The sequence below is a fragment of the Diadema setosum genome, chromosome 14 (genome assembly GCF_964275005.1).
Source record: "Diadema setosum chromosome 14, eeDiaSeto1, whole genome shotgun sequence".
Taxonomy (NCBI): Eukaryota; Metazoa; Echinodermata; class Echinoidea; order Diadematoida; family Diadematidae; genus Diadema; species Diadema setosum.
The window spans coordinates 4,559,493-4,579,385 of record NC_092698.1 but is presented as its reverse complement, the minus strand read 5'-3'; the positions used below and the strand labels follow the sequence as shown (position 1 = coordinate 4,579,385).

General features: G+C 37.0%; 1 protein-coding gene across 1 annotated transcript in view; it reads right to left on the bottom strand.

The window, feature by feature from the left end:
- Nucleotides 1-19,096, bottom strand: part of LOC140237686 (uncharacterized) — a 33,690-nt gene extending 14,594 nt beyond the window's left edge. Inside the window, exons 1-2 of the mRNA XM_072317613.1 lie at nucleotides 18,736-19,096; nucleotides 18,559-18,702 (exon numbers count right to left, since the gene is read on the bottom strand). Of these exons, the coding sequence (XP_072173714.1) occupies nucleotides 18,559-18,702; nucleotides 18,736-19,030 (439 nt within the window). The 5' untranslated portion in view covers nucleotides 19,031-19,096. The remainder of the gene's footprint in view (nucleotides 1-18,558; nucleotides 18,703-18,735) is intronic.
- Between the last annotated feature and the right edge of the window lie 797 nt (nucleotides 19,097-19,893).

Here is a 19,893-nt window from a genome sequence, read left to right as displayed (position 1 = left end):
TAAGGTTTGAAGCATTATAATTTGGCAGGGGCATTTCTGCACGAATATTGACAAACATATGTATGGAAATAAGAGTGATCCATTAAGTCATGCATGAGTGAGCGCATATTAAAAACAGAATAATGTTCACTTTTCAAAAGTCGAAGTGATTTACGAGGGTCTGTGAAACATTCTCTTCCGTAGGTGAATTTTACTGTTGTTTTATCATCCATTTTCGATCTTCTCACCCCATGTTTGCAATAATTTTAGCGTTTCTTGCTCCATCTTGACTGGACGCTAACTCAATCACAATGCAACTACTTCTTTTGTTATGTTTACAGAGCATGAGCTGTAACATTGTTTCAGTTCGAAAAAAATATGTAATGTCAAATATTTCAATAAACCAACTTTGCAGTTAAAGGAGGATTGAACGTATCCATTACCCCTAAATGAATTTAAACGAGGTATATAATATTATAAAGTCAAAGACACAAATTGAAATAATTATCATCATAATAACAATTATGAAGATATGCCAAATGATTTTGTTAAAACAAAGCATAAAAAAAAAACACAAATCGTTAAGCTGTCATTACACTGTCAAAATTTCCTATATATTCTCTTCTAATAAATTTGTAACTAAAACTTTTCACAGGGGCTGATATGTGACAAAAGAAAAACTTGCCTGAAGAGATGATCATCCTACCATGCCTAATGAAAGTGCATTTATGAAAGGTCGATCTACGGCTACCCCACCCCCAGAAAAATATGACACTGTTATTCTAATTCAGAATAATATAGGTCTACTTGGAGGGAACAGTGTGTTGAATGTAGCTGAAGAAAAGTTCGGTTTCACTTTATATTCTGGTAGGATTGGAAAGGAAATCTTTCTGCAAAATCTGGGCTCTTTATAAGCTTTTTAAACATGGTAAAAAACCATTTTAACTTGAACATAAATTAAGAATCCAATTTATTCCATGCGCGCTTCAAAAGCAAAAACAAAATCTTAATATTTTGTCAGAGTTGTTTGCTTGATGAAACTAAGGTCACATTTCATTCCACATCATTTTTAGACTTGATTTTTAGAGGCAATGACATCTTATTATTTTGAACCCTGAAATTATAAAATTTCAGGGTTCAAAATAACTTTGAATGTGCAGAATGACTTGAAATGATTGCGAAATGAATGTACAAAACCTGTGGATACTATAACTCAATATTTCGGCTAGAAGCGAAGCATTAACAAATAAACACAAAGAAAAAAAATCAGTATAAAGTCCTAAATGAGAAAGAAATTGATTCTGTAAAATGAAAATGATAATTAGGATAAATATGAGTAAGTATCTTGTACCAAGCACGTGATGAATGTTTAATCTGCCAAGCATGAAACACGATTGTCAGACTCGTATTTAAATTAAAGACACAAAAAAAATCTGTAATCTAAAATAATTTATTATTTGGACATAGAGGTAACCAGAGATTTTTTTTTTTTTCAAACTATAAAGAAGGATAGTTTTATCAAACAATCACACTTCAACAAGCGTGCCTTTATCGAACGCTGAGGGCGCCGATTCTACAGTCAGACCATTATGTTATGTTACTCCCGCACGCACTGCGCACGGGGTCGCTTCGTGCGGCTGCGTGCAGGTTCGTGCGATCTCGCACGGGAGCGTATGGCTCCGTGCGCCCCTGTACGCACCCGTGCGTAGTCGTGCACCTCCGTGCGGATCTGCACGTCCCCGTGCAGATCCGCACGCCTGCGTGCGGATCCATACTCCCTCGCACGCTGTCGCACGGACCCGTGCGGGTCTAGTGCACGGTCCCGTGCGGGTCGGGCGCACGGACCCGTGCGGCTTTTGGGTGCGATTTCGCACGGCCCCGTGCCGCCAGTGCTTGGTTCCCGCATGATCCCATCTCACCTCCCTGGTTCCCGCAGTGCTTACACGGTACGTGTGTATCAGGTGTATACCGCGTGCGAGTCCATGCGCCATTCCCCGGCCGACAGTTTCAGCGCAAGCGTGAAATGAGACGATTCCCGACAATACGAAAGGCTTGTTACTTGCGCCAAGGAGCTTCAAACCCTTGCTTGCTTATTGCCAGTCAGTCGGCAAGCCGCAAAACCCCGTCTAGAATATCCAAGTTCTCGCACGGGTGACCTCGAGTTGACCCCGCAGATCATGATCACTGAATTACGTTTTCACATGATTTTTTTTTTTTATTTGACAGGTTAAGGTTAAAACCTGAATGCAATATTGTTTAAATTTTCCAAGAGCGACATGAAAGGTCATCGACTTCGTGCATGGCTAATTCATTACCGATGTCCCGGAAATAATGGGTTCACATACTCGTCTAAAATTCCCCAAAGAGTATTCTTTTTCATTGTAGGGCACTAACGAACGCATACCATGTAAAAGGAAAATTATTATCCAGCTATAAGATGATACCTAAGGTGTAACGTGATGATTTGATGGGTCAGCGGCGCGCGCCAGCAGAAATCATAAGGATATCATTCCTTTACTCGGCACGAAATCGCGAAAATATTGTACAGTCCCACATATAGAAATTGACGTGTTCCATGGAGGCCCTTTGTGTGTTATGAGCGACCCCAGCGTAACTGACATGGTCAATTACTAAGCGTCTACTAGCTGTGATATACCTTGTTTGTGTCTGTCGGTGGGCATTATGAACAAGTAGCCTATTGCCTCTTGCTTGGCCTCTCTCTCTCTCTCTCTCTCTCTCTCTCTCTCTCAACAAGTCATGAATTCACTTTACCCATCATGCCTAATCGAACTACGACATGATTGAGGTAACCGCGCCTTTTTATTCTCATAGTCAAAATCAAACTAATTCTTTACATAATTAAAAAAAAAAATCTTCATATAATTTCTCAAAATACTCAAAAGATGGCCTCAGTCAAAACTTTCTACAAAGATTGCATACGCCAATCTTTACGGCCTAAACAAGTTTTTTAGAGAGCTATTAGTTCACCCTGTGACGATGACTTCGATTGCCTTTTTGAACTTGTACCGAACTACTTTCAACACAACTATTACCTTTATAGTTCGATTGATGAACTAGTCTTTTGAATTGATAACCGACATTCGTAATCGTAAGCATACAGTAACAAAATACTGTCAATAACAGTTGGAAAATGCAAATGCTATAATGATAGCGCGAAATACACGAGTAATGATCATCTTCATACATTCTAATTCCCAAGTGATGTCGCTTCGAAAATGACACATGGTTTGACTACTGCTTCAAGCAAAGAAAAGTAAAAGGTATGGGATATACTTCTAATGATAATATCACGCCGTACAAGGCATTCCACCGTATTTGGTAATGTCGGTTACGTTTTTGTGCGCTTTACGTACGGAAAATAAAAGGCAGATTGATGCTATTAAATGCTAACACAACGCATTCAAATGATTTTTTGAAATAGACCGTGTACAATGTAATGTTTTAGTATTCGGTTTGAAACTTTAAATTTGCGAGTCCTTTATAAAGTCATATGGGTTATTACATTATCAATTCAAGCAAAAATTACAGTACTTTAAGGATTCGGATTTGCTCAGAAGATTAACAATGCTATCTTTGGCAATAGTTTGCAACAGAGACAATCCGCTTCAATAGATATACAATGTAATTCTGTTTTCATAAATAGAAAGGAAAACGTAAATAAGTCAACTTTATAACTTCAATGAGCTTTCTCACCAACTGAACTTGATTTGATCTGCCGTGCATGATATCGCTGTGTGTTCTATTAATTCTATGATATTGTTTAATTTGATATTGTTTAATTGGCACACGTGTTTTTTTTTTTTATGCAGAATATTTCAGGTAAGTATAATTCATTGAAGCTAATAATGTTTGTACATATGACGTGCTCGTTGTTTTGTATTTTCATTTTTATAATATATCACGTGTCCATTATCTGATTATGACTACGAAAATATGACAACTGTTTAAATGCGGAGTATGTACTGGAACACTAATGTCTCCCACCAGTATAGACAAACTAATTTCTAGTCGTCTATCCCCGCTTGAAATGGAAATGAAATTACACACCAAAAAAAAAAAAAAAAGAAGAAAGGAAACGAAGTTCAATTTTCAGTAGATTTCAACTGTTTTGTTTAGTGCCTGATACATATAATGGGCAAAATTCTTTAGCGCATAAGCAATCGCACAACTTTTGGGAATAAATGTATGTCTTAATGATTGTATCTTATAGAAGAAAACTCGTCTCCTTGCCTGAATTTTAGCTTCTTCTTTTTCAAGCTTGCGGGAAAGAAATAGTTGAACATCAATCGCAATCATAAAGAGAAGCCACATCCTTAAAAACAAACACAGGAGTACTGAGACGCACTACGAAATGCTTCCTTTTGTTGGGGGGGGGGGGGTTATTGATTATTCTGAAGGTTCATAGATCACACAATTCATATGGTTCGCTATTAGCTTAGGTTCGTTAAGAAAAAAAAAATAAACAGATAAATGCGTTCCTTTTCCGGTGGTTCCTTTACCCGAAAGTAATCAAGCAATCACTTATTTCAGTATAAGATTTGTGAATACAAAACGATACGACGACGGCCTTTAAAGCATTAATTCCGAATATAATTGTAAATATGACTATCGGTCTATACTCAACTTCTCAAATGCAGAAAGATTGCAACTGTAAATGTGGTGTTCTGTAAAAAAAAAAATAATAAACAAAAATAAAAATAGGTTTAAGCTACAAGTTAATGGTTCTTTATATGCTATGGTATCATAAAAGTGACCGAGAATAAGAAGCACTATAATTTCAAATTAATATGATACAATCATAATTATAAAAAAAAAAAAAACAACATGAAGCTGTTAGGCCTATACATCAACATTTGCTTCTGATACGTATAGTATAAATTATGTGCAGCTTTGTCAAGCGCGATAAAAGCGATAGATAATGTGGACGCAACGCCTATAAGGGAAATGTGCCTAATATGGCGGGAATTCAGAATGTTACGGCTGTATACAGCTGCAGCAGAGCAGGCACGAAAGCAGTCGTTGATGCTCTGCAACATTACGACCATGTGCATTATTAGAGGGTTTTTAGTACACGCAAAGAACACGATCTGAAAAGACGACTATCGTTAATTAACTTCATTAACTTCCTCTATTGATGCTGTCTTTTGTATCCCCGCCTACAATGGGTTCTCAGGTTCTATTCACTCTAGTCCATGGGCCAGGCCAGATATTGGTACCATCTGAGGTGGCAATACCTTTTTGGTGTCATTTTGTTTGTCGGGCATAGATATGCCTATCAAGCTATGATAGCATTTCCAAATGAGTAGCTTAGTCATAGTAAATTAATTTTAAACCAATGTGGTCTCGTTGTTATATCCCTCTACTTCTGAATCGAGACCAACCGCTATACAAAGAAGAGTACTGTCTTCTGTATGTTCACAGGTGTTCTGTTGTAAACGCGGTGCGCTTAGTCTTTATTCGCACCTATTGTTCTCGCCCGATTGAGACTTCACCTCCGTTTCTAGGGTTTATGCTAATGAGGCATTGCTCTTGACCCCATTGAAGACAAAACAAAGCATGGTGCGCGCGGCGGTCAAGCGGTGAGGGCTTTAGAATTACGCAATAATAGTGAGCTGACCAAGGCTATCGATTGCATGACCAGCGAGTTTCGTTTGATACATGCCCTCCATTCATGAAGTGGTGATTGATGTGACGCACAAATCGCGCTGAAAAAAAATAATTCCACCGAACGATCACGCAGAATTTATAATACTTTATCTATGAGCTAATACAATGATCATAATAATCGAACTTGAAACCTCTGTATGCGAGTCTGTACTTTTACAACGGTTATTAATTGGCCTCATTAATGAATTCATTCAAATAATTATAACTTTCTTTCCCTGGTATGTGCCTTGCTGTTTAAAGTTCATCTCTGGAGATATAATAGGGCCTATAAGTTGTCAATTACATGTATTCTCGTTTTTATTAAGTCGACAATTCGTGTGATAATTCGCCAAATTTATGTAATGCATACTATTGTTTCCCTGGTTAATAAAACTTATTGCCCTATTTCTTATGATGGTTTGGGCCGCGACGGCATGGAGAGAAATCGGAAGATTAACATTATTAATGCCCAAATACAATGTAGGTCGTGTTCCCTTTTGAGGATATTCTGACTCTTGTCATCTGTGTATTTTTTTAGAGGTAGGACCTATCTGAGAAAGGGACAGAAAGCTGTGTCGCTACTCAAAAGTGTGCTTCTTCATTTTGTTTTGTTTTTTAATCAGAATGTTTGTAATGATAGCTGTTTGTCGTGTATTGCGTGTAGCTGACATGTGAGAGGTCAAGTCTGCAAAGAATTTGGCTAACAGCTTTGCGAAGTAGCAGCGCTAATTGCCCATTGAATTGCGTATTCTGAGGAATTTCAAATGAAAGAACTCGGACGACACTGTTCACGCCTTGTATCCGAGTAAACCCCGCATCAACGAGGCCTTAAACAATGAAAGGTAAACTTCCTGCTATCAAGGGGTGGATAAAGACGCAACCGGTATTCTTTCTTCGCCATTGATAGCAGAATCAGTGACTGAATGGAGCAACAGTGTTGGAGGATCGGCATTATGTCTGCTAATTTGTAAAAGAATTTTTCAGTCCCCTTTTGTCTTCAGAACCACAGTCAGGGACGCTAAGTTACTCTATCTCCTACAAGCTGTCGTTACTATCTTAAAACGTGAATTTTATGAAAGGTTAAAAGTGATCGCGGAATCAGTTCTTCTGCGTGACACATGCAGGCTTTTATAATAGCATACCAAGCTTAAATCGTTTACCTGTATAGAAAGGGCGGGGATACACACTTATCGCAATTATCCGGATTTGAGAGTAATACACTCTACTACATTTCTTCATCTTTCCCTCAACAAAGACCATGGTAATTCAAAACAAACAAACAAACAAACTAACTAACTAACTAACAAGCAGTTGCATTATATCAGAACGTACACAAATTTTTGTGTTTCATGTATGTATAGGTCATCTCTTGATGTATAGTACGCATTTGTTGTCGTTTTTACAGTGTTTCCTAATAAATGCCTATAGCGAAAACCCAACACAACTTTTATCAAGGAGGAAAGGGAACTTACATTTAAATATAACGTAGTTTACAGAAATCAGATATGTAAATAAGGCAATCATATACATCCGCACGGCCGATTATAATCTCTTACTTTGATTATCAAACATGATCGCCGGCATTTACGTGCTTTTTTTCTAATTTTTTGAACTTTGCCTCATTTTCTCTTTTTTTTAAACAACTGCTCGAAACATTTAAAAATCGTAACACAGTCTGCTAACCCACAACATGATATTCCATTTGATTCGTCACTTATTGTTGGTCGGGTGACGCCAAATGTTGGAATCTCGAGCGATGATACACGGCATTTTGTTTGCTGGTTTTCGTCTCATCGCTCAAAAGAATTTTGACTACGATTACAGAGGTATCATCTACAAGACATAACTGATAGTTTACAGTAGTGATCATCAATTCAGTAAGGATTAGTCAAGTCATGAATTCACTTTACCCATCATGTCTTTTCGAACTACGACATTGTTTGGGTAACCGCGCCCTTTTGTTCTCATAGTTCAAACTAATTCTTGACATAATCAAAACAAATAATTTTCTTTATATAATTTCTCAAAATACTCGAAAGATGGCCTAAGTCAAAACTTTCTACAAAGATTGCATACGGCAATCTTTACTAGCCTCAACAAGTTTTCTAGAGCTATCAGTTCCCCCTATGACGATGATTTCGATTGCGTTTTGAATTTGCATCGAACTACTTTCAAAACAGCTATTACCTTTATATTTCGATTAATAAACCAGTCTTTTGAATTCATAACCAACATTCGTAATCGTAACCATACAGTAACATAATACTGCATGTCAATAAAAGTTGGAAAATGTAAATGCTATGTCAGTAGCGCAAAATAAATGAGTACCGATTATCTTCATACATTCTAATTCCTAAATGATGTCGCTACGAAAATGACGCATGGTTTGACGACTGCTTCTAGCAAATAAAAGTAAAAAGGAATGGGATATACTTCTAATGATAGTACCACGCCGTACAATGCATTTCACTGTATTTGGTAACGTTTGGTTACGTTTCTGTGCGCTTTACGTACGGAAAATAAAAGGCAGATGGATGCTATTAACATGCTTACACACAACGCATTCAAAAATGTTTTTTGAAATACACCGTGTGCAATATAATATTTTAGTATACGTTTTAAAACTTTGAATTTGCGAGTCCTTTATAAAGTTATAAGCAGGGTTATTACATTATCAAGCAAAAATTTAAGTATTTAGGGATTAGGATTTGCGCAGACGACTAACACTGCTATTATAGCGATCGTTCGCAACAGAGACAATCCTCTTCATTAGATATACAATGTAATTCTGTCTTCATGAATTGAAAGAGAAACGAAAAGAAGTCAACTTTTTAACTTCATGTAGCTTTCTCACCAATTGAACTTGATTTGATCCGCCATGCATGATATTGCTGTGTGTTCTATTAATTCTATTAAATTATCTAATCGGCGTGCTTGATTTTTATGCAGAATATCACAAGTAAGTTTAATTCATTGAAGTTCATAATATTTGTACATATGGCGTGTTCGTAGTTTCGTATTTTCATTTTTATAATATATCATTTGTCCATTATCTGATTCTGACCACGAAAATATGGTGACTGTTTAAATGCGGAGCATGTACTGGAAAAATGTAATGTCTCCTGTCAGTATAGACAAACAAATTTCTAGTCTATCCCCGCTTTAAATGGAAATGAAAAAAAAAAAAAACAAGTTCGACTTTCAGTAGATTTCAACCGTTTTGTATAGTGCCTGATTCATGTAATGGACACAATTCTTTAGCACATAAGCAATCACACAACTTTCGGGAATAGATGTATGTCTTAATGATTGTATCTCATGGAAGAAAACTCGTCTCCTTGCCTGAATTTTAGCTTCTTCCTGTTCAAGCTTGCGTGAAAGAAATAGTTGAACATCAATCGCAATCATTAAGAGAGGCACATCCTTAAAAATAAGCACAGGAGTACTGTTTTCTGTATGTTCCGTAGAGCTGTAAAATGCAGCTCTATGGTATGTTCACAGGTATTCTGTTGTAAACGCGGTGCGCTTAGTCTTTATTCTAGACGGCGAAGGGAATATCCAAAGCTTATGATACAGTGTATAATCCTTTTATCTTAAAACAACAACAACAACAACCAAAAAAAAAAAAGATTCCTCTTGAATTTTACCGTATTTTGCAATTATCTATCATTTTCCGGCAAAAACGCTAGTGTGAAAACGCTAACACCACGCCGATGTCGCTTTATTTTCATCCAACAAAAAAGGATAATGCAAAAACAATGGACCGGTACACTACAATACATTATAATGAATAATATTGTAAATAAACAGAGTGATTTTTGTTTAAAATTGATTTATTTGTTTAGAGGGTAGTATAAAAATAGTATAGATAATCCCTTATATGAGGAACTTTAGATATGATAACGGTACATTGGTCCAGATGAAGACTATATAAGCGCACCGCGTGACAGCTGTGGACATCATAACCCTTTGGATATTCCCTTCGCTGCCTTGAATAAAGACTAAGCGCATCGCGTTTACAACAGAACACCTGTGGACGTACGGAAGACAGTGCTCTTCTTTTTATAGCGGTTAGTTTCGATTCAGAAGTATAGGGATATAAAAACGAGACCAAATTGGTTTAAAAAAAAAAAAAAAAAAAAAACATTTTTTATGACTAAGCTACTCATTTGGAAATGATATCATAGCTTGATAAGCATATCTCTGCCCGACAAACAAACTGACACCAAAAAGGTTTTGCCACCTCAGGTGGTACCAACAACCCATTTTTCGGGTCTTGGCCCATGGACTATAAATTGAAGTGTGTTCATGCTACATTTGAAGGGATAGCATATAGCGAAGGGAAAACAAACCTGAATGGCCATCTTCAGGAAGCTATTTTTTGTTGGCGATTATGAATTACTTAACTATGAAATTGAAATAAAAACATACAGAAAAACGACTGCAAAATCTTTGCATAATGTGCCATTATTTATAATCAAGTTTCCATTACTTTTCTTTTATGATACATTTCCTTCGATTAGTGCTCCTTTATTCTTTCCCATTACATTTCATCACTTTCCTTTCCGGCTATCCACTTCATTCCCGCCTACAAACGTATACAGATATTTTGCCCGTATATACAATCTCAAAAGATATTGCCATAACATAGATAGGCAAACCTGACCGGATGTAACATTACATTTCGATTGCTAAAGTGTGATCGGATTACCATCCATCAAAAAGAATTTAGAAGACCATCATATTTCTCCCCCCCCCCCACCCTCTTTGATCTCTCTCCCTCTCTTTCCAGTTATCCAATTCTTTGATTGAATAATATCATTAGTGAAGATCACTTCTCGATGATGCTTTGCCTGTATTTATATATATATATATATTTATATATATATATATATATATATATATATATATATATATATACAACAATATCTAATATATGTACATTCATCAAACAACATTTAGAAGACCAGCCTATTTTTCTCCCTCTCTCTTTCTCTCCCTTTCAATCTTTCTTCTCATCGCTATAGATTCCAGTGTTTCGCCTGAAGACCGGAAGACCTCATAAATGTTCTATCAAATATACAAATTCCACAAAACAATAGTCTTTCCGGTTAGTGATGAGTTTTCATCCATAACAAATAACTTTTCTTATCACTATGTGAAATCTTATTTCATGTGATTCGTAATGAGCAATACTTCTTGGCAGTAGAGTTTTAAGTCAATTATAACATTGTACATACAATTGGCAGCATTTAACCCCTACTGTTGAATCACAAATGTGCTCGTTGATCTCTTTTATTAAATCCCATGGAAACCTTAAGTCATATCTGTAGGCAGACATAATGGATAATTCCAGAAAGCAAACTTCTTATACAAAAAAAAAAAGAGAAGAAACTTCTGTGTGGATGGCAGATACCGCAATAGCATGGATTTTTTCAGATTTAGTTATCATAAGTTGTCAAAGAAAGCAAGAAAGATGCAATGATTTATTTGAATATTGAAAATCCCATCAGGCTCTTGTCAACATTATGAAAGGGATAATTGCTGAAACAAAACCGAGAAACTAACTCAAATGAAAGATTGGTCTGCGAAACTCAACTTCGATGTTGCTTGAAGTTGTTTTTTTTTTTCTTTCTCTCATACCTATGAATGACAGTCTGATTATGTCATTTACAGGTCGTTCAAATAATCTACTTGGCCAACAAACCAAATAGAGGATATTCTGTATAACATTCATGCAACGCAAGAGCCGATGGTTATTGCCTTTATGGGGTCCTATATATTCATCATGGTGAAACACAGCCTAACATATGCGAATGTTTTACGCAAGAATACTTTGAATAGACCAGGTGGCCAGAGTATCAGGTTACATTGTACCTTATTGAATAGACAGGATGTTGATATAAAGACATTCCTGGACGCGCTCGTAGAAAAGTCGGGGATTATGAGCATAATAGAGAAGTTCAAAGGCCGATTACAGACGGTCTCTTTTTTTCTGCACCGGTCCATAGAATGCATTTGCCTTCGTAGAAAGCGCTCCAAATTTGTGAAGAGTGATTCAATTTTGTGAGAGATGGACCTGTGATAACCCATCGCTTCAATTGAACACTTTGTTTAGGAGCAAGTTATTTTGGGCAATAAAAGCATGAAATGTTCTTGTCTTATCTCATGTGTATCGATGAAATCAAATGTTTTCATGCTGCTATTGAAGTGGTTTATTCACTTATCGTGCCAGCGTAACATATATAATATATATATAAGGATATATATGCATTTAGGTATATAGGACTACATTTTTTCATTCCATTAGACTTCGCGCACTCATGCACATTGCAGCATTTTCATATTCATAAACGATTGCAGCAAATGCTCATTTCCTTTATACATTATGCTTATTGAATGAGATTAGTTCTTCATTTCTTTCTTGTCTTTTATCGGGGGATGACTGGTACTGTATAAACAATTAAACAAATATTGATTTACACTCATGACATAAGAGAAGAACAATTCAGCAAAATTAGCCGTCTGTTATGAGAGATTGAAGAATGCCAGGAGAAATGTTGTTTATTTCAACAAAGATATTGCCTTTTCCTTATTTTCTCAAGTGATGTAATAATTTTAGGCCTTCAAGCCTGTGTGGCTTGTGCTTGTCATACTTCTATGATCATGTCGGCTTCTTCTACAGCTGCTGGAGTATACGCGATGGCCAGCCTTTTTTTGTTGTTGCTAAATTGAATTAACTTCTGCGTCGAATTCGGGAATGGTCACCTGCGACCCTGTTTGAAAAGACGCTCTCTCGCATGGAGACGAATTTGAATTGTCTACGGGCATTCTAATTTGAATACGTTTTTTTTTGAAGTGATAGGATATAGTGAGAGGAAACTGAGATTGAATTATGAACATATTCATGGCGCTATCTTTTTTTTTTCTTTTATTTTTCTCGACGAGTTTGAATTACATAACTGTAAAATTAGAAAACAAACGTACACACACACACACACACACAGAAAAAAAATGACTATGAAATCTTCGCATAATGTTAAACCATTTTGAACACTCGAATATGCTATTTTCTCTTCCTTTGTAATACATTTGCCTCGATTCGTGCTCCTTCATTTTTATCTCACTGCATCACATTACTTTCCTTTCCAGCTATCCACTATGTCTTCTTTATTCTCATCATCTTCAATTAGTCGTCTAGATTGAATATCCTCATCGATGGTGGCGATCACTTATCCAAAATACTTTGCCCGTATTATTATGTATAATCTAATAAGATATCACCATAACACAGATTATAGGCAAACCTAGCCGTGTATAATATTTCATTTCGTTTGCAAAAGTGTGTTAAGATTACCATTCATCGAACAAAATTGAGAAGACCAGCCTATTTTGTTTTTCTCTCTCTATCTCTCAATCTTTCTTCTTATCGCATAGACTCCGATGTTTCATACGCAGACCGGAAGAGCTTATAAATGTTCCGTCAACTGACTTGAACATGTGTTTTATAAGATCATATAGTTGTAAGTGAATATATAATTATATAAATATATATATATATATATATATATATATATATATATATATATATATATATATTCTCCACCCTTTCTCATGTCTCTCTCTCTCTCTCTCTCTCACACACACGCACACACACACACACACACATAGACAAAACAATAATCTATCCCGTTTGCTGATGACTTTTATCATATATATCATATCACAGTACACTGTGTAAGATTTAATCTCACTTGATGTGTAGTGAACAATATCTCATCCCGACATTACGGTGTATATAGGGTTGTAAGTGAATCGTGATTGCACATAAACTTTGCAACATTAAACCCGACAGGAAACCTACAAATGCGCTCGTTGATCTCCTTTATTGATCCCATGGAAACCTAAGACATATAATTATGGTCGAAATCTGGAGGCAGTCATGATAGATAAATTCAAAAAGAAAACGTCTCTATACAAAAAAAAAGATAAATAAATAAATAAATCGTGGATTTCACAGGTTTAGTCATCATTAGTTGTCAAAGATTGCGAGAAAGGTGCAATGATTTAATTGAATATTGAACATCCCATCAGGCTTTTGTCAACATTATAAAAATTGTTGAAACAAAACCGAGAAACCAACTCAAATGGAAGATTAGTTCGCGAAACTCAACTTCGATGTTGCTTGAAGTTGTTGTTTGTTTTTCTGTCATACTTATGAATGACAGCCTGCTTATAAGATCGTTAAAAGAATCTATATACTTGACCAACGAACCAAATGGAGGATCCCTGTATAGCATTCATACAACGCAAGAGCCGATATTGCTACTACGGGGTCCTATATATTCATCATGGTGAAACACAGCCTAACATAATTACGCGCGTGTATTACGCAAGAATACTTTGAATAGACCTGGTGGCCAGAGTATCAGGTTACATTGTACCTCCATGAATAGTCAGAATGTTGATACAAAAACACCCCTGGACGCGCTCGTAGCCGCCATCTGAAAAGTCGGGGATTATGAGCATAATAGAGATGTTCAAAGGCCGATTACAGGCAGCCAGTTTTTCTGCACCGGTCCATCGAATACATTATAATGAGGTGCTTCGTATGTATTATGTAACCTTTTTTACGGACCCCAATGATTTAATGGTTGTTGGGAATCGAATGTGCAAGTTCTCATGTGGTTGTTACCAACATTTATCATAGCATTTATACTTCGACAATGACATACGCTGCAATAAAGCGAGAAACAAGACATATGGCAGAAGTGTTTTTGTTCTTTTCTATCTCTTTCTCTCATACGCTTAGCATTCACGGGAAATTATAAAAATTACGATGTTTGATATTTTGATGCTGGCAGCATTTTCAAAGAAACCTTGGGATAACTAGACCGGTGGTGTAATGTAAAACATTTTCTTGAATAAAGAAACGATTCAATCAATATCTATATATATTTGTGTATATGTATATAATATATATATATATATATATATATATATATATATATATATATATATATATATATATATATATATAGATAGATAGATATATAAATGTATATTTATATTTCTTAATCTATGTATATGTATATATATATTTTGCCAAGATTACAAACCTATCGAGACGGAAACTGTTAATATACCGACCTATCCTGCAGCGACGATGTTTTTTTTTTTTTTTTTTTATCTCCTGCTTACGACAATGTGTAAGCTCTACATATATTTCAAAGCTTTCGGGGAATATCAGAAAGGACAAAGAATGTGTGTGTGTGTGTTTTTTTGTTTTTTTTTTAAGAGAGGCAAAAATAGTAAAAATACTAATACACCATACTGATAATGTAACAATATGGAACATCTACAATGTACATTTATTATTACCTTTTGAGTGATCATCAACATCATCATCATCATCATCAACAAATGGTTCCCTTGATGTAATTATACAATAGCTTTTCTCTGTTGTTGTTAATTGTCATTATTACCATGATTATTTCTACACTGTTCAAGTTATCGAGTGATAAAGACACACATACAACCACACAATTTTTCTAATTTCTTTGCAAGGAGAGATACATGTACACACGGTGATGGTACTCCATATTCTTAGAAAGATTGGAAGTGATCTCTGCAATGTAGAAAATCGTCCATTTTTGGACAGGCATGAGTGTTTACATGTAATACGCAGTTGCACAGACTTGTAGGGGCTTTCATTGAACATTGTACAGTGTGTACATCGTATCGTCTTCTCGCGATCGCTTGCAGGCACACAGGCATGGGCACGGATCCACAGACATGGACACGCAGGCGCACACATAGTCATGAGCACACACTTACAAAGGGGATATTATTATTTACAATGCATGCACGCACGGCCTCCAATGGATTCGCACGCAGGATGCTAGTCCACTGCCTAGACTGCCTTCGTATACCGCCAATGAGGGCGTATGAGAGAGTGAAAAAAATGATAAGAGTCCCGTGTCGGGACTAGCAGGATGCTAGATTCGCACGGACTCGCACGGTAGCGTGCCAGCACCACGCACGGTACCGTGCCAACACCTCGCACGGTAGCGTGCCAGATGGTCCGCACTCGACGGTGGCACGCAGCCGCACGGAGGCGCACTGACTGGCACGCAGCCGCACGGAGGCGCACGGGGTCGCACGGGGTCGCACGGGGGCGTACAGAAGCGCACGCACCCGCACGAGGCCGTATGAAATGGCACGGAGCCGCACGCACCCGTGCGAAACCGCACGCAGCCGCACGAAGCAGCCCCGTGCGCAGTGCGTGCGGGAGTAACATAACTTAATGGTCTGACTGTAGCTACAGATCCTTCCTTCAGAAATCGCTCAACTATGTGACAAATGTGGCAAAATCGATTCTTTTTCATTGTGCACTACTTTTGTTTTTGTTTTTTGTTTACAGTTTGGGATTATATTAAAATTCCAATGTTGGCATCAAATTGAAAGTACAACTTTTAAACTAAACCTTTATGAATATGAAAAAGTATGGAAATATATTGTTTCTATTCTAATAATAGTTATCTTCTTTGTTATTTTTATTGTATGTCTATGTGTACCTGATTATTTGCGCACTATAATTATGTCCACGTATATCAATATCAGTGTTTCTTTCCAGTAAAATACTAAAAAGTATCTGCCTGTTCTTTCTATATTTTGTGGTGCTGATGTTTATTTGACTGTTTTGAAGAAAAAAAAAATCTTTCTCGAACTGTAAAAAAGCAGAAATCCAGTAGATGTCATCAAGTCTGTGATAGCGTGTCGATAATGTTATCACATAGTACAATAATAATTATTCTTTTTTATGTGTTTTCTCACTAGTAAACACAGTGAGAGAAATCATTAATCTCAAAATGTGACTGCACGATGTAATTTCAACTTTGGCAGAGTTTAATAAAAAAAAAAGTGTCATGGCAAATTCAGAAAGTCAAGAATATTGTCAGGCGACGTGAATGATCTATATTACCATTACTGTTCACAGTGGCTTAGTTGATAACATTGGACTGTAAATAGAAGGTTCTTAGTTTGAACGGAGGTGCATTGATTATTCACCTATAATGCTCCTCTTTATCCAGGTGTATAAATAGTTAGGTAATTTTCTTGTTATACCCTATCTATGATAACCGTTGACCTATACACACAATACAAACTGATCACGTCAACAGATCACATATAATTCAAGGAGTATTGATTTTTTTTTCCCGATGGTGGTATTTCGAACACCATACATAGAGCTTTCCAATGATGTATAATTTGTTTAATTCTATTTCCAAAGCCTCACACAGAAAAGGCGTGAAAGCCGGCTATAAGCTGAATTATGACTAAAAAAACAAAAAACAAAAAAAAAAAAAAAAAAAAAAACAGCTTTGAAGCTTTATGTAACAAAGCCAAAGGGAGATTTTGCACCCAAATAATTTAGTCTATTTCAATGCCTTAAAGGAACATCTCTCGCATTTAAAACATCATTTCATGTCATGATATGAGATTCTTGATTATTGTATAATCTTTTCTTTCCTTTTCTTAGCTTTTTCACATCATAAAAATCACCTTTTTAATATCATTCTAGGTTTTCGGGATTCTAGCTTTATCAAAATAGAGAGGTGACATGTCGTGCTATAATTCCTGGTATTGTAGTATCAATAAATTACTGGCTCAAACCGAAAGTGTGTGACTTGATTTATCATTATTTTTTTTTTTAAACTTAACCTATAACCTTTTAAATTTAACCTATAATACGATGAATTTTGATATCCATTATGAATCATGGCTCATTTCTGTATCAAATTGAGATCTTAATGTAACTGAATAGTATAAGATCAATTTTGATGACATTGCTTCTTGTCATCAAATTTTTAGGTGTACACGATATGAATGATATGAATACATATATCATTATGGTTAGGATTGAATTATTTCGTGGTATTATCATGGTACAGCTGGTGCAACATTTGAAGTTTTAGTTTTTGATACATTTTAATAGCTTCATTGATCATGAAATGATGAAACAAGAAGCCCGTAAACCTTACTCAAACAATCAAAATGGGCATACAATTAATCATTGCAAGTGTAAGTTTTCTATCCTCAAGCAAATGGTGCTCACTTTTAGGTACATCTTCTTTTCCTACTTTACAGTCAACATAATCATCTTATGTAACTTACATAATTTGTACCAGTTTGTCGTTGTTTCTCAAATAAAGATAGCATGTCTTTGCAATAATTGTAAGAGAGGGTGCGGTTGAATTTTCGTAATTGCAGAACAAATAATAACATAATTGTGAGAAGAAAAAACCCGAGCACATCCACGTTTTGTATAATATTCAAGTTACTTTAGTGCTATTTGCAATAAACCTTAACTGTTTTAACAAAGAACACAGAAACTACCTACGAATTCCTGTTGACTGTTTACTAGCGCATTGTTGCTGGATAATTTTGATGGATGTTAAGGTCGTGTGCGTGTTTGTGTGTGTGCGTATTTGTAGAATCACTTAGAAATGTTAAACATGTCGAATATGCTGCTTATCAAAATGTCTGTAACACTTTAAACTTGTACTACATGTTTCGCTGTCTTCCTGCTAAAGTTTGCTGTAGTGGCTAACGACATTATCAGAGATAGTTTTGTGATTTTCGTGTTTGAAAATGTTTGAATACAAGAACTTTTAGAATAGATGAAGATGAAGAAATTTCAGAATAGATGGTTACTAGGATTCATTCTTTTTTATTGGCGCCAGTACAGATCTAGTGTCTAAAACTTCGCAGATGCATCTAAACTAACACAACTTCAAATGCCACAGAGAGTGCAATTAATTTGTTATAAATGCCGTTTGGAAGCTGTCACATTTTGTAGCAAAAATCGCAACCATCACACTCGGCATGGATTTCGTTCTCTTTACCTACCACATTCTGGCTGTTTCTTCTGTCTTGCGTTTTGCCTCGACTCAACCATCCAGGGATAAATAGTCTTTGGAACTTGACCGTTTACAGCAGCTGTTCTACAGTTCACCATACCGGCACACACATCTTGCTCAGCACACGAGTTTCCTCCTCCACTTCCGCCTGTACTACCGCCACCACCGCCTCCTCCTCCTCCACCACCGCCGCCACTACCTGCCCCGCCGGAGCTTGCCCTGTCCGGACTTCCTCCTGGTCCGTAAAGTCCTCCAGCCTCGACCGCTTCTCGAGGGTCTAATCCGTGGTAGCCACCAGCATTTCCGGCCCCTTGGCCCTGATCGTGGAAGAAGTATTGCTGGTGGTGATGGTGGCCCGCGCTGCTCCCGTAGGCGTACCCATTCGCTGGCCCATTGTGGCTCCCGAAATACTCCGTCCCGTAAATCGCCGGCGCGCGTTCGTAGTATTCCACTGCCTGCATCGCCGTGAAAGCTCCGATGTCAGTGCAGTGAACAATTTATTTCAATCTGGCTCCAAGTTGACACCATGATCCCCGGAAAGAGATGCAAGTATGAGGAGGAGGAGAAAGAGAGAGAGAGCAAGAAGGAAAGAATAGGCGATGTCGCTTTTGGCAGCACCGATCACGTGACAGTTGCCCACCAATAGTAGGGCGTGACTGTTGAGAGTGTGAACGACTGGAGTCGAACAGAAACGTGTTTGGTATTTGCATCTGAAGGTGAGGACGATTTTCTCCCCCCTCTCTCTCCCCTCTACCCCCCCCCCCTCTCCTCTCTCTTTCTCTAACTTGAACGTCGAAACTCATCTATGAAAGGGAAAGTCAAAGAGTGAAGTAGGGTGTGGAAAGGGGGAAAGCTTAGCACGACTCGACCTTGGTAAATAGAGGACGAACCACTGTAACAAGTTGTTGCGAATTTTGTGCGCAGAGTCGTGACAAATTTTCGGGGGCCCTGTACATCATCTGTCCGCGGTTAGGTCGTATTTCTCCATGTTCAGACGATAACTGGTATTCCCGCCCGTTGTTTGTCTGCGATGATATCGACCAAGAACTGACGTTACCATGGCGGACAAGTAATAGAGACATTTATCCTGCTTTTTTGTCGCCTCACTGTTATCGAAATCTAATCATCCCCTGTGATACATCACGCTGCAATACGTCTTAAATCTACTTTAGCGTCGGATTGAATCTATTTGTGAACCGTTGAAGACTGGGCATATGTTCATAAACGTTATTTTTCCTGTAAGTTTAAGTTGTCGCTCTTTGAAATCACAAATGTCTCCTATTCCTCATTCCAGCAAAATTTGTTTTCAATAGAATATGAACAT